The 12,320-nt window shown below is 41.4% G+C and overlaps 1 protein-coding gene across 15 annotated transcripts in view; it reads left to right on the plus strand.

Moving 5' to 3' along the window:
• rapgef2 (Rap guanine nucleotide exchange factor (GEF) 2) overlaps positions 1-12,320 on the plus strand; it is a 124,154-nt gene that overhangs the window by 64,520 nt on the left and 47,314 nt on the right. For 11 of the 15 annotated variants that reach the window (XM_037779490.1, XM_037779487.1, XM_037779488.1 and 8 more), the window contains 2 exons: positions 2,189-2,356; positions 11,630-11,647. In XM_037779490.1, the coding sequence (XP_037635418.1) occupies positions 2,189-2,356; positions 11,630-11,647 (186 nt within the window). The remainder of the gene's footprint in view (positions 1-2,188; positions 2,357-11,629; positions 11,648-12,320) is intronic. The other 4 variants (XM_037779492.1, XM_037779498.1, XM_037779501.1 and 1 more) reach the window with 1 other exon arrangement.

The following is a 12,320-nucleotide window of genomic DNA, read 5'->3' on the forward strand; positions in this document are numbered from 1 at the left end:
GTAGAGAGATGCATCGAATCACAGAGATTCATAGAGCTTCATAGAGCTAATGATTATTTAAGATTATTGATATAAGATCTCCACTAAACAATGCATTGCTATAAAATGTCAGAAAATAGTGAAAACGGCCATCACAATTTCCTCAAGCCTATTTTGTTCGACCAGCAGTCCAATACCTAAAAATATTCAGTTTGATGTCCCATAAGAGAGAAAAGTAGCAAATCCTACAAGAAAATGTTTTACATTTTTAATAGAGTATGTGAGACTATGCACTGATCCAATATCATGTTATCATATCATTTATCAGCTCATTCACACTACACAGGAACAACAACACGTGTCATTCGTTACCCGATTCGTACATCCTGCCCGAACGTTACTGCGCAAGAAGAAGAAAGAAGCGAGATGACTCATGTCTGTTGAGAGTTGCACATGTACCGATCGGGCAAGTGCTAGCGGAAAGTGTAACGTTAGCCAGAGATGAGCCCTCACAGATATACAGCATAAAATAAGAGGAAAAACTTGCTGTTTTTATAGTTTATTGTCATGGTTGTAAGTGTATATTTAATATAATTTATAACTTCCACAAATCCAAACAAACAGATTAATGTCGAAAGAGGAAAAAACAGAGGAAAACCATAATAATGAATGATGTGTTGAACAGTTGCAGCAGGCGACAGCGTGTTGAGAGGCAGTGAACAAAGCTGTGCAAATGTTTTGACAACTTCGTCCAGCAAAGCTGTGGCAGATGAAGCCAAAACATGACACCATTTTGACTGCTGACTGACCATTTGTCCACTGCAAAAAGATGTTATTTGGTTTCTCGCATATTAAATTGCCACCTTAAAACTAAACACACACACACACCCACACACACACACACACACACACATGCACCAACGCACTCACTCTCCACACCATTTCTAGCACATGCAAATCCTCCCCTCTGCCAATCCTTTTTTTTTAAAGACATGAAACATAACCCACGTCTTGACAGTATATAATAAAGACTAGTTGGCACTGCTGCAGCCACAGCAGCACATCACAAGCTGTAATTGCTGTGTCTCCATGAGTGGGGGGGGTCTGTTAACTGAGCCTGTATCAGCTGCTCACAAACCCCTCAGTAATAACACCCTCTGCTCTGCTCTGCTCGCTGCAGACACGTTCTGGCCTTACCCCCGTTTGCTATAATAGGTGCCAACCCGCCCTGTAATTACTGAGGAGGGTTTTTTGTGCTGCTGAAATATACTGTACGTACATTATGATTAAACTCTCCCCTACTACAAGTTTGAGTCACACACAGAAAGATGCACTAACATGAGCAAAGACACGTCAAAAGAGAAAAATAAGCCGCTCACGTGTCCGTTACTGTACACACACATTTGCTCCGAGATCTGCAATTAGACACACAATCACACTTACGCTCTCACTCACACACAGCTCCCCAGCCGTTGTCATGGCAGCAGTTGGTACGGCGGCGGCAGAGAGAGATTTTAGTGGTGTAATCCCAACGGCTGAGCGCTGTGAAATGTGAAGCCGCAGTGAAAGTGGTGAGTGAGAGCGAGGCACGGGTCCAAGAAGAAGAAGAAAACTTAAATATGTCATGTGAGCGTGACCCAAACCCGCCAGGCAGCAGTGTGAGTGGTCCCGTTTAACCAACAATACTGACGAACACTGTGACTTCACTGCCTGCTATGTCGAAGCGGCATCATCTGCCAGTTTCCACTTGGATTTTTTCCCCCTCCTTCCAGTTCATAAAAAAATGGAAACATGGATTTGATCTTGTTTTAACATGTAATTTCATTGTGGTTAATATGTTTAACAGAGACAGAGAGGATTGAGAGTGTGTCTATTTCATCTCTATCTCTGTTCATCACTGTCTTGTCAATCAATCTGCTCTCCATCTCCTTCAGATTCTCTCTCCCTCTGTCTCTCTTCTTGTGTTGTGAGCACCCTTTGACGTAGGTGTGCATCGTGCAGCCCACACACACTTCTATTTTTACGCAATGAGAGGCAGGAAGGAGGAGGAGGTGGGAGGGAATCGGAGATGGAGTATAGGAGGAGGAGGAGGGTGGGGTTTTTGGGATTTGAGCGTGTGTGTGTTTTTTTAGTTGGAGAAGGGCGTGAATGAAGATGAAGGCAGTCACTCCCCCCTCTCTCCGTCTCCCTCCCTCACTATCGTTTCCAGGTGGACTATATGGATGAAAATGAGGAGTACTTCCAGCGGCAAGCCTCGCACAGACAGTCCCGTCGGCGCTTTCGGAAGATCAACCAGAAAGGGGAGAGGCAGACGATCATCGACACCGTGGATCCGTACCCCACCGGGAAGCCGCCCATAGCCCGGGGATACCACACGGTGAGTTGCACCCCCCGTGCTACAGTTGAGTGTTTACCCTCGCTGCGGCGGATCGCTGTGCCGCTCAGTGTTGCTCTTGTTTGTGCGTGTCGTGCTCCTTCTTCAGGACCTGTTGTTGTGCAGTCTTGCTGCAGATCATAGCTGAACATGTGTGATCCCCAACTTGTTGTGTTTTCTCTCTGTTTGCTGGTATTAGCTGACCCTCGGTTGTAGGTTGTTGTGTTTTGCTGTCTTGTGTCCTGGGGAAGGGGCGCCCTTGTCCCCGTCAGGGTGCGCTTTTGAGCCTGTTTTCCTAATCTTTGCTCTGAGCTATCCTCCCTGTAGAGTTTAATCGTTGTTGTACCCATCCCCTGCTAGATTAAAGTTGCTATGGTTGTGTGTAATGTTTGTAGCTTCTGCTGGCTTCAGTGTGTCGATCTACCCTCTGTCATAAATGTTTTGTAGTTTGTTTAGCATCCTAATAGTTTCTCTGTGCTATACCTGCTTCCTCGAAAATGTGTTTGTCTGTGTCTCTGGTGGTTGTCAGGAAAGTCTTCTGATGTGAGGTGTTTCACAGGTTAATTAGCACTTTTATATCCGGCATTTGCACCATAACACATTCATCACCATCGCTTCATCACTTGTCTTCAGTTGTCTGTGCAGTTGGAGGATTGAGGATGATTAAAATGTCAGCATATGCCAAAGTAAATTCAAGGTGCATATAGTTATATAGTGCCTTGGATTTACAGGTAAAATGTGTCCTGGAGAATGAGATTTCTCCAAATACATGTTTGATCATTGAACCAAGGGAAAAGTAAGCAGTTTAGACTACATACAGTTCTGTCAGTTTGGGGTTTTTCTCTAATATTTGGCTCTGTCTGGCTTGCATCCTCTGGACTCTTAATATATTCAAATTAAAAAGGACAATCACCTCAATTGTACTGCTCACAACTCTGAAAAGCATGGCTTCATATGATGGTGTTGCAAGCAAAAAGGTTGGAAACCAGTCTGCACACTAGATAAATACTGCTCCCATTGCTTGAAACGTCACCAGTGGTAATCAATTAAATGTTCATGGGAACAGTATCTAGTGTGCAGACTCTATTCAGACTTTTTCTGTCTTTTACATGTTTTTTCTGTCCATCACCTAGTATTCATCATCTGGATGTGCGTACTTTTTTAAATACTTTTTTATAACTTGGAAGAAGTGACATGTTGTTTTAGTTGTTTTGTTAGTCGCCTAAGACCAAAACGACCGAGAGGGGGCAGCCCTAATTTTAGTTTCATTGATGAAGACTCTTGATTGGTTTGGAAATTGCTGGCATTTTTTTGTCGTACATAAAATGAAGAAGAGGACAACAGTTGAAAATGAGTATATATAGTGAAGTATATTGTAATTTTATAGTTTTTTACATAACAATCAAGTAGAGAGAGACAATGGAGGAGCAAGAAGAGAGTTTGGGAGACGTTCTGGGTCAGATGGTGCCTACTTTCATGAGTCTTGCAGCTGTTCTATTCTTATAAACTCTCATTTACATACTCGACAGTGAGGGCTGGTGTTAAGAGACATTTGTTTTTCAAATCAAGTATTAAATGCTTTAAACAGTTCTTCTTTTCCTAATTAAATCATGTTTCAGCATGTTAGAGGCTGGACAAATCAGCTCCAAAAACTTTGTATTTTGAGGATGGAAGCAGAAATGTGCTTTGGTGCTCTGATGGTTTAAAGCCTCCTCTCGTGGAAGCGTATTGACTTTAACCATGTGAAGGGATTCGACTCCAGCAGAGGAAGAGTTAGATGCCCGTTGCGTCGCACCAGGCCGTCTCCCCTTTCTTTCCCTGGGAATAGGAAGAAAAGCATTTTCACACTAATGATGCAAATACCCAGCATGCAGTTGTTACACACAGCATTTCCTGTTCTGCACAATTTCACTGCATTCCCTTCATTCCTGACGTTCCCGGGGGGGTTCTGTCAGTGTACCCGGTTCTTCTTGGGACACTGTGAAACAATCTGCGGTTTTAAAAAGAGGAAAATGCGGCAAACGTCATCTTCCCTCCAGCCCCACCCTGTTTCCTAAATTTAGACTCGCTGTGTTTTTGTTTCAAAGGGCTACACTGAACTTTCGCATGGCCCGACATCTCCCGTCGCAACTCTCCTCGCTCTAGTAGCGTTCCTCTGGGAAGGATGGAGCGGGTGCCATGGCAACCAGCAGTCCCAAATGGGCTCTGCTCGAGTGCACTTAGAAGTACAGTAGGGAAGGGAGCGAACTTGACAAGAGTGCAGTATGCTGCTGCTGCTGCTGCTGCTGACGGAGGGGTGGAGGGGAGCAGAGCGACAGAGAAGCTGAATCTGGGCGGATGCTAAGCTGACATAGCAAGCTAATCTCCAGCATTTAGAATGCCAGGCACCGCTCAGATTTTCCTCCCTCCTACCCCGAGGCGTATTTAGGAGGTGAGAAATGCACCGAGGAGAAACTTGGGATTGAAGAAAGGAAATCTCTCCGGCAGGCAAGGTTTTTATTCAGCTTAGTCACTCCTGTGAAGGCAAATGTGAGGCGAGCCACGAAAACATCAGAGGAGCCACTGATCTGGAGGATTCAAAGCTCTTCAAATGTGAGAAATACTGGAGACAAATCTGCTTTATTTTGGGCTGAGATGATATTTTCATTGTTGATTAATCTATTTTTTTGATTGTTTAGTCTACAAATTAGTGAAAAATGTCCATCACAACTTTGCAGAGCCCAATGTGATGTCTCAAATGTATTGTTTTGTCCAAAACTCTTAAAAGATATTTAATGTACAATACTATAAAACTGAGAAAAGTGGCACATCCTCACATTTAAAAAGCTGGAACCAGTGATTGATAAGTGACTTAAAGGTGCTCTATATGATATCCAGAGCATTAATATAGCTACAAACAACTGTTGTCTATGTAAAGATATAGTGGAGAAATGTCTACCTGAGCAGAAAATGAAGTCTCTCTCCCTTTGTGTGTGTTGTAATCAGAGTTTCTCTGTCTTTTTTTATATAGCCAGGTTGGCAGTGCATGCTTTTAACGCATGTCTTTGCATGTGAGCGTGCTGTTAGCACCGTTAGCTACGATCCATCGGCTCAGACGTCGCCATGTTGAGAGCCACGCGGAGGCAATAGAAATGCTCCCAATCCCGCATTTAGCACCTTTAATATACAATTCTATAAAACGTGGCACGTCCTTACATTTGAAAAGCTAGAACCAGTTATTGATAAGTGACCTAAATTGTTAATCAATTATCAAAGTTGTTGTTTAATTTCTGCTTATTGATTAACCAAATAAGCCCTTGTCTAGTTAGCCATATTTCAAAGATTGGATTTTACTTTAATTCACGTCACAGACGGGACGATGCTGGCAGACCATGATACCTTTCCTAGAGAATGAACAGTTGTGGAGGACATATTTTAAGTGAAACTATTAATACTACAATCTAAAAATACTTTGTTACAAGTGAAATAGTTATACTCAAAATGTTACTTCAGTAAAAGAACAGTATTATCTACAAAATGTGTCCAAAGTAAAAGTACTTATTATGGCCCCTGTCAGAGTTTTATTATTATATAATTCAATGTTTGATTATCATTATTACTGATGCATTGATATGTACGCAGCATTTTAATGTCGTAGCTGTTACAGTTCATTTTAACTATACTGTTTGGTAGTTTATTCTACAAAACTGCACCATATTTTACAAAGTACAAGTACCTCAAAATGATACTTAGGTACAGTAGTAGCTACTTTTAACAACTGAAACAATGCCGCTGTTGAAGATAAAAGACATTAAGGAAACAATGTTAAATTGTTAGTTATTTGCAGATTAGTTTTTTTTTCATTTCATTACTGTTATTGTAAAGCGTGAAACCTTTCATTTAAAACTTAACGTCTAAGCTCTGCTTCTGAGAGCGTGATGAGACGTGACTTACCAATGCCAGCCACCCTCCTCAGTCTTGCATTAAATCTTTAAATAGTTGCCTGTAGCAGAGTGGCCTTCATTGTTGGTGAGAGATTATTCTGTAACACCAAGGTCACAGGTTCGATCCCCGCAGTGGGCAGAGTGTTTATGAACAGCTGCGTGTCCCTGAAGCAGCAACATGCTCAGTCATTGCACGTTGCTCTGGAGAGTGCCAGCTTAATACCTAAAATATAAATGTAATTGTTGTAACCCAGTGGAGGAACTCCCACTGGGAGTGCTGACACACACAAACACACACACACACACACACACACAGCTACCCCGCGGCCCCTACTCGCTATTATCTGTATGAAGTGAGGATTATTTGGCTCTCAGGGTTCAAACATAATGCAAGTTATTTCTAGAACATGTAAACACCGAGTCTGGCATTAAGTACAATATTCATGCAAATGAACGGCTTCGTTTGGATCTGTTTTACATTTACTATCACTGGAGAATTAGCGTGGGATAGTGTTTGTTAGATACATAGACTGTTTCATTAGCTGGTTAAGTTCACAATCTTTCAGTCTATGAGTCTTGATCTTTTCATAAAATTAACAAACATGTAGTCTCATGGACCTTCAGGTAATTGGTCCTTTGTGAGGCAGATTCAGAGCCAGAAGAGCCTCAAAATGCCTCAACATAACCTTTTTACTAATGAGAGATAGATATAAGTGGCCTAAGAATGAATTGCTTATTGTATTATTATTATTATTATTCAGTGCAACATTGTGTTCATGTTGGCCTCTCTTTCTGGTTAAGAAAGGATATTATTTAGCCATCAATCAGTAGTGACTGACGTATCTCAACATTTGATATGTTGATCAAAGAAATATATGGATGTAAGAGTTATCATTTCTGTTAATAGACATAAAACAACCTGTATAGCACATAGACTGTATATAAAGATAGACGACGCGTCTCCACTTCCTCCCACTGTACAGAAGTGAAGTCAAAATATCCCGGATACGGGAGCTGCCGTCTTGAGATTTTGACGTCATTTAGAGCCAGAGTCTGCGCAGTAGTGAAGCCGCGGCATCGAGGTCACCCACCCGAACCAATCGCGAGCCGAGCACGGCCGCAGCATATCAGCGAGAGACTCACAGCTGCCAATCATGACGTCTCATCCGCTTTTTATAACATCAAACAACGAATTAAAACCAAACTTATCAGAAAAATGAACACTTGAACATCCATCAGCGTGATAACAACTACCTAAAATGACAGAAACCATCTTTGGGACAAATATATTTGAACTGTACTTTGACTTTTTAAGTTTGGCCCCATGTCCTATCGACTAACATAGAGGAGGTGGGATTTATGACCTATACTGCAGCCACCCACAAGGGGGCGATTGAGATGTTTTGGCTTCGCTTCATGCCGTCCATCTTTACATACAGTCTATGGTAGAGCAGCGTTAATCTCATCCATTAGTTGACTCCATTTTTATGGCCAATTTTCAACGCCCAGCATACAGTATGAATCACTGTTATCACATCAATGTCGGCAGTGAAGGTTTGGTCTATACGCAATTCATTGCAGAAGTTGTACCTGAGCTTCTGTCTTTTTTGTGGCTCAGATATACTACTGCATTACAATAATGAATTAGTATTTCAGCTCCTTTCCAAAGAGAGGACACGACTGACCTTTGCAATAATTCTAAGGTAAAGGATGACAGGTTTGGCTTTGCGTCTAATGCCGCTTGTCAGATTTATTGTCAGAGTCAAAGACCACACCTACCGCTAAATCTCTTGATTTAAGGTGTGATGTAAGATAGTCCCCTATGTCTCAGTTTTATCTCCACATCTACCTCCTCTTGCTCCTCTTCTTGTTAAAATGATCTTGTTATGGGATATATTATGTCACTTTGTACCTGATGCTCTCATATAAAAGGCACACAGCTGTCAGTTTGAGCTCGCATTTTATAATTTGCCGTCATTAGAAGGAAAGATCCAGAAAGTTAAAAGGATTACATATCTGTTTTGCGTAGATGTGTCCTGGATAAATCTGTGCAGTGAAAGAGGACAGTGTTTATGATTCAACACATGTCTCCTGTGTGCTCAGAGCAGTGGGTTAACACTTAGGTGCCTTGTTCAGAATGGACACCAGTTATTTCTAGCATCACTCTCTTCTTCTCTCTGTCAGTCCCGCACACACACACACACACACACACACACACACACACACACACACACACACACACACACACACATCATCTTTCTATATTCTCGCAAACGCTCATAATCTCCATTTTTGTCAGTCGCTCTCCATTTTGCACTTTATCTCAAACACGCTATCTCTTGCTCTAATATCAGCCGACATTTGTGCCGTCACCTGCCAAACACACACACACACACACACACACACACACACGCGCACACGCACACACTTAAACAGATTTTCTCCCTCAGCCTCACTTAATGTATTTGTGCTGTCACTCAGTTTACCCTCATGTTTACTGAACGCTACACTTTTATCCATAACAAATTATGATTATTCCCAATATCTGCTTCTTCACCCTTCGTCCTCCATTTCTCCTCTTCTCTTCTTCACCTCTCCTCTTCTTTGCTTTCTTTCCCAGACACCCCAAACTCTCCGAACAGACGAGAAATATTCCTCCTCTGGGTTTAGTCGGTGGCCAGTAGGGCATCCGAGGCTCCAAACAGCTGCTCTATAATTATACAAGCAGCAGGAGTCAGACAATCAATACTCCTTTTACTCTTTTCCTCCACCCGGGCGGCCCGGTGGTTAGCGAGGCCGCCCTGTAATCAGAAGGTCACAGGTTTAATCCCTGCACCGGCCGGTGTGTCCATCAGCAACTGTGCGCTCTGTTGGAGCGTCCTTGACAGTGACATTGCTCACTCACCTTCTGACTACTTTAAATCTCCTTAAGATATATATGGAAGGGAAGCTAATGCAGATGAAGACGATTCTTTATGTTTGAGAGCTCTTAAATATACAATGTTTAGTGGCGACATCTGTATAAGATATATAAGACAACAATATAATTGTAGTAAATGAATGCAAAGATTGTCAGTCTCCACAGGGATGTAGGCTACTGTATGTGGTTGCTTTATAATTTGGCTGTCTTCGACCGAAGAAAGTCTTAGTAGATAACACTCTACGACTAGTCGATTAGTTGATTTAATCTGTAAAACAGAGTTTCTCCACAAAAAATCACACAAAAGCACCAGAGACGTGCTCATAAGTTTCTTGGAAATAAGTCATTCAGCATGAAAACAGCTTAAAAAAATACTAATTCGCCAAAGAAATCTTAATCGACTGAGACCAAAACCACCGATTAGTCGACTAACAGACTAATTGGGAGCATCCCTAGTGCACAGCTTCCCTTCACATGAACTTCACACTCACAGTATCTTAGCTTACCTGTTATTAGGTATGATGAATTTATATATTGAATTTGCAATTTGAAATAGTGAACTTTAAAGGAATAGTTTGACAATTTGGGATGCGCTTGTTTTCTTTCTTGCCGAGAGTTGGATGAGAAGATTTATACTACTCTGTCAGTTCAATATTGAGTCTACAGCTGATTAGCTTAGTTTAGCATAAAGGCTTGAAACAGGGGGAAACAGCTAGCCTGGCTTTGTCCAAAGGTAACAAAATCTGCCTACCAGCACCTCTAAAGCTCACTAATTAACATGTTATATCTTGTTTGTTTTTTTAATCCCTACAAGAAAGGAGTGTAAAATAAGAATTTCTGGTTTTACCGGGCCAGGCGAGCTGTTTCCACTCTTTGTGCTACAACAAACTAACAGGCTGCTAGTACCAGTTTAATATGGTATTAATCTAGTGTGACCATATTTTCAAACCCCAAAACCGGGACCCTTCAGTGTGTTTGCACACACGTTTGTGTTTATGCTTGTGCCAAAGGCGTTTTCATCAGGATGGGGGACTATTTCATCACTTAGCAAATTTACCAAGCGCACCTTTCAACACCATGGACAGCTCCTCAGCAGAGGAACAATTATGTTTTGCCTCCAAAACTCCACCAAAACAAAGTATATTTGAAAACTGTATAATAGCACTAGTAAACTCTGCCAGCTATTGTATATTGCTATCTGGCTGCCTTATTAGTATTATCATTTTTAGGTGATAATGAGTGGGACAGAACATGATAAATGTCAATGTAAGCACTGAAAACAAGTATAATAATAATAATAATATTATTATTATTATTTTAAATGTGGTGAAAACCAGGACAATTTGGTATTTTACAGATATTTAACAACCAGGACGTCTGGTCGCCATATATTGATCTTCTCATCTTACTGTCAGCAAGAAATCCAATAAGTGTATTTCCCAAAATATCGAGCTATTCATTCAATAATATTCTGTATTAGCTCATCCTGCCTCTGAGCTGCCTGTGCTAGCAGTAACATTACTGCTGTCTTGCTATATGTGAGCTTATCTTTACCTTGAAGTTGTCTTTTCTCTGACTGATTTGAAAAATAGTAATAATAATCTCTCGTGGGATCGTTTGACCTTGCAACGCAATAAGCATCATTTCATGTGATTCTTTCCATGTAGAAACAGGTTAAGTTTGTATTTATTCCTGGTGGAGGAGTGAGATAGCGGCTCAGAGCTTCCTCCACATTGCTCTCATGTGTTTGAGGTAATTGTGTCAAAGGTTTCGAAGTTAATTTGGAAAAGATAAAGTGATTTTTAAAACCACTACACATAGCACCTTATAATTGGAGTCTTATTGTGCGTTTAGAGGTCGACAAAGTCCTGCAGTGGTAATGAGGAGGTTCAGAAGTTGAAGTGATCTGCTCAGTAATCTGCTGGCATGCTCAATGGAAGGATGTGTGTGCACGCCAGAATAATAATGCGTCTAACTGTGTGCTCCCTACCTGTCCTTGAGTATAAGAACACAGAGAAAGTTGAATGTTCACCTTGAAAATTCATAAATCTGCTGAGTCCCAGAATGATGAAAACTCATTTTAGCCCCATAGGTTGATATAATAGCTGTTGTCAGTACAAATAAAGTTATTTCAAGATGAACATTGGAAGAAGTTGAATTGTCTGCCACAGGAAGTCATTAATTAAAGTGTTTATTCTCACTGGGCGTCAAGCCAAACATTTTTTAAACAAGACTTTAGTATGCAGCTCCATTCAGTCTCTGTCTAACATGGATATTTCTTCTCAGTTTGGTGCAGAACGCTGCGTTTTCTTCAACATATCTGTGAAGCTTTCAGCTGCTATTTCTCTCATCCTCGACTGGCAAGTGGCATGTTTGATAACTTTCATCTCCTCTGCTTCTTTCCACGGCTTTCTCCTTTAACCTGGCTCCCAGGAATGCAATAAACCTCAGGTACGGTATCTATTGACAGCGTTGGTTGTTGTGTTTGCTTTATATGTGAGTGTGTGCGTATGTGTGCTGCGTTTACTAGCTGTCTGTGTTTGCGTTTCTTTCTGCTTGTGGTTTTTTATCTGCGTCTGTTCTCCATTAGTCCTATCTGTAGCTTCTGGTATAGACTCCCTTAATAAACACCTTCCATTTGCTGGCATTGAGGCTGATAAAGTCAATTGTATTACCACAACATCGACATGAATTGAATTCTTTTAAAAACAGCCCTGATAAAAAAAGCTTTGTCTGTCTTCTGCTTCCATACGTATTATCCTGTGTTTGATCTGAGATGTGCTTGGTTGAGAATGGACTCTGTCACGTCACCGGGTGATGACAGAGAGATGATAAACATCACTCTGGTGCAGCTTATGGGCCTGTAAACTGAGATAATGGCAACAATTTAGCTGATTGAGTTGGAGGTGCATCATATCTCAAACGCTGTGCCGCTCTGCTGATAATGGTATTGACTGTCTTTGTGCTCTATGGATTATTATTATTATTATTATCCCTGCTGTGTGGGTGTGGTTCTGCCGGGTCCTGCCTCACTGCTGATATGATCTACCAACAGTGCTGTTAACGTGCTAAGTGTTTGATTATGAGGGCTTTGAAAGACATGTATCCGAGCGTAACGCAGCTA

The sequence above is a fragment of the Sebastes umbrosus genome, chromosome 9 (assembly GCF_015220745.1).
Source record: "Sebastes umbrosus isolate fSebUmb1 chromosome 9, fSebUmb1.pri, whole genome shotgun sequence".
NCBI lineage: Eukaryota > Metazoa > Chordata > Actinopteri > Perciformes > Sebastidae > Sebastes > Sebastes umbrosus.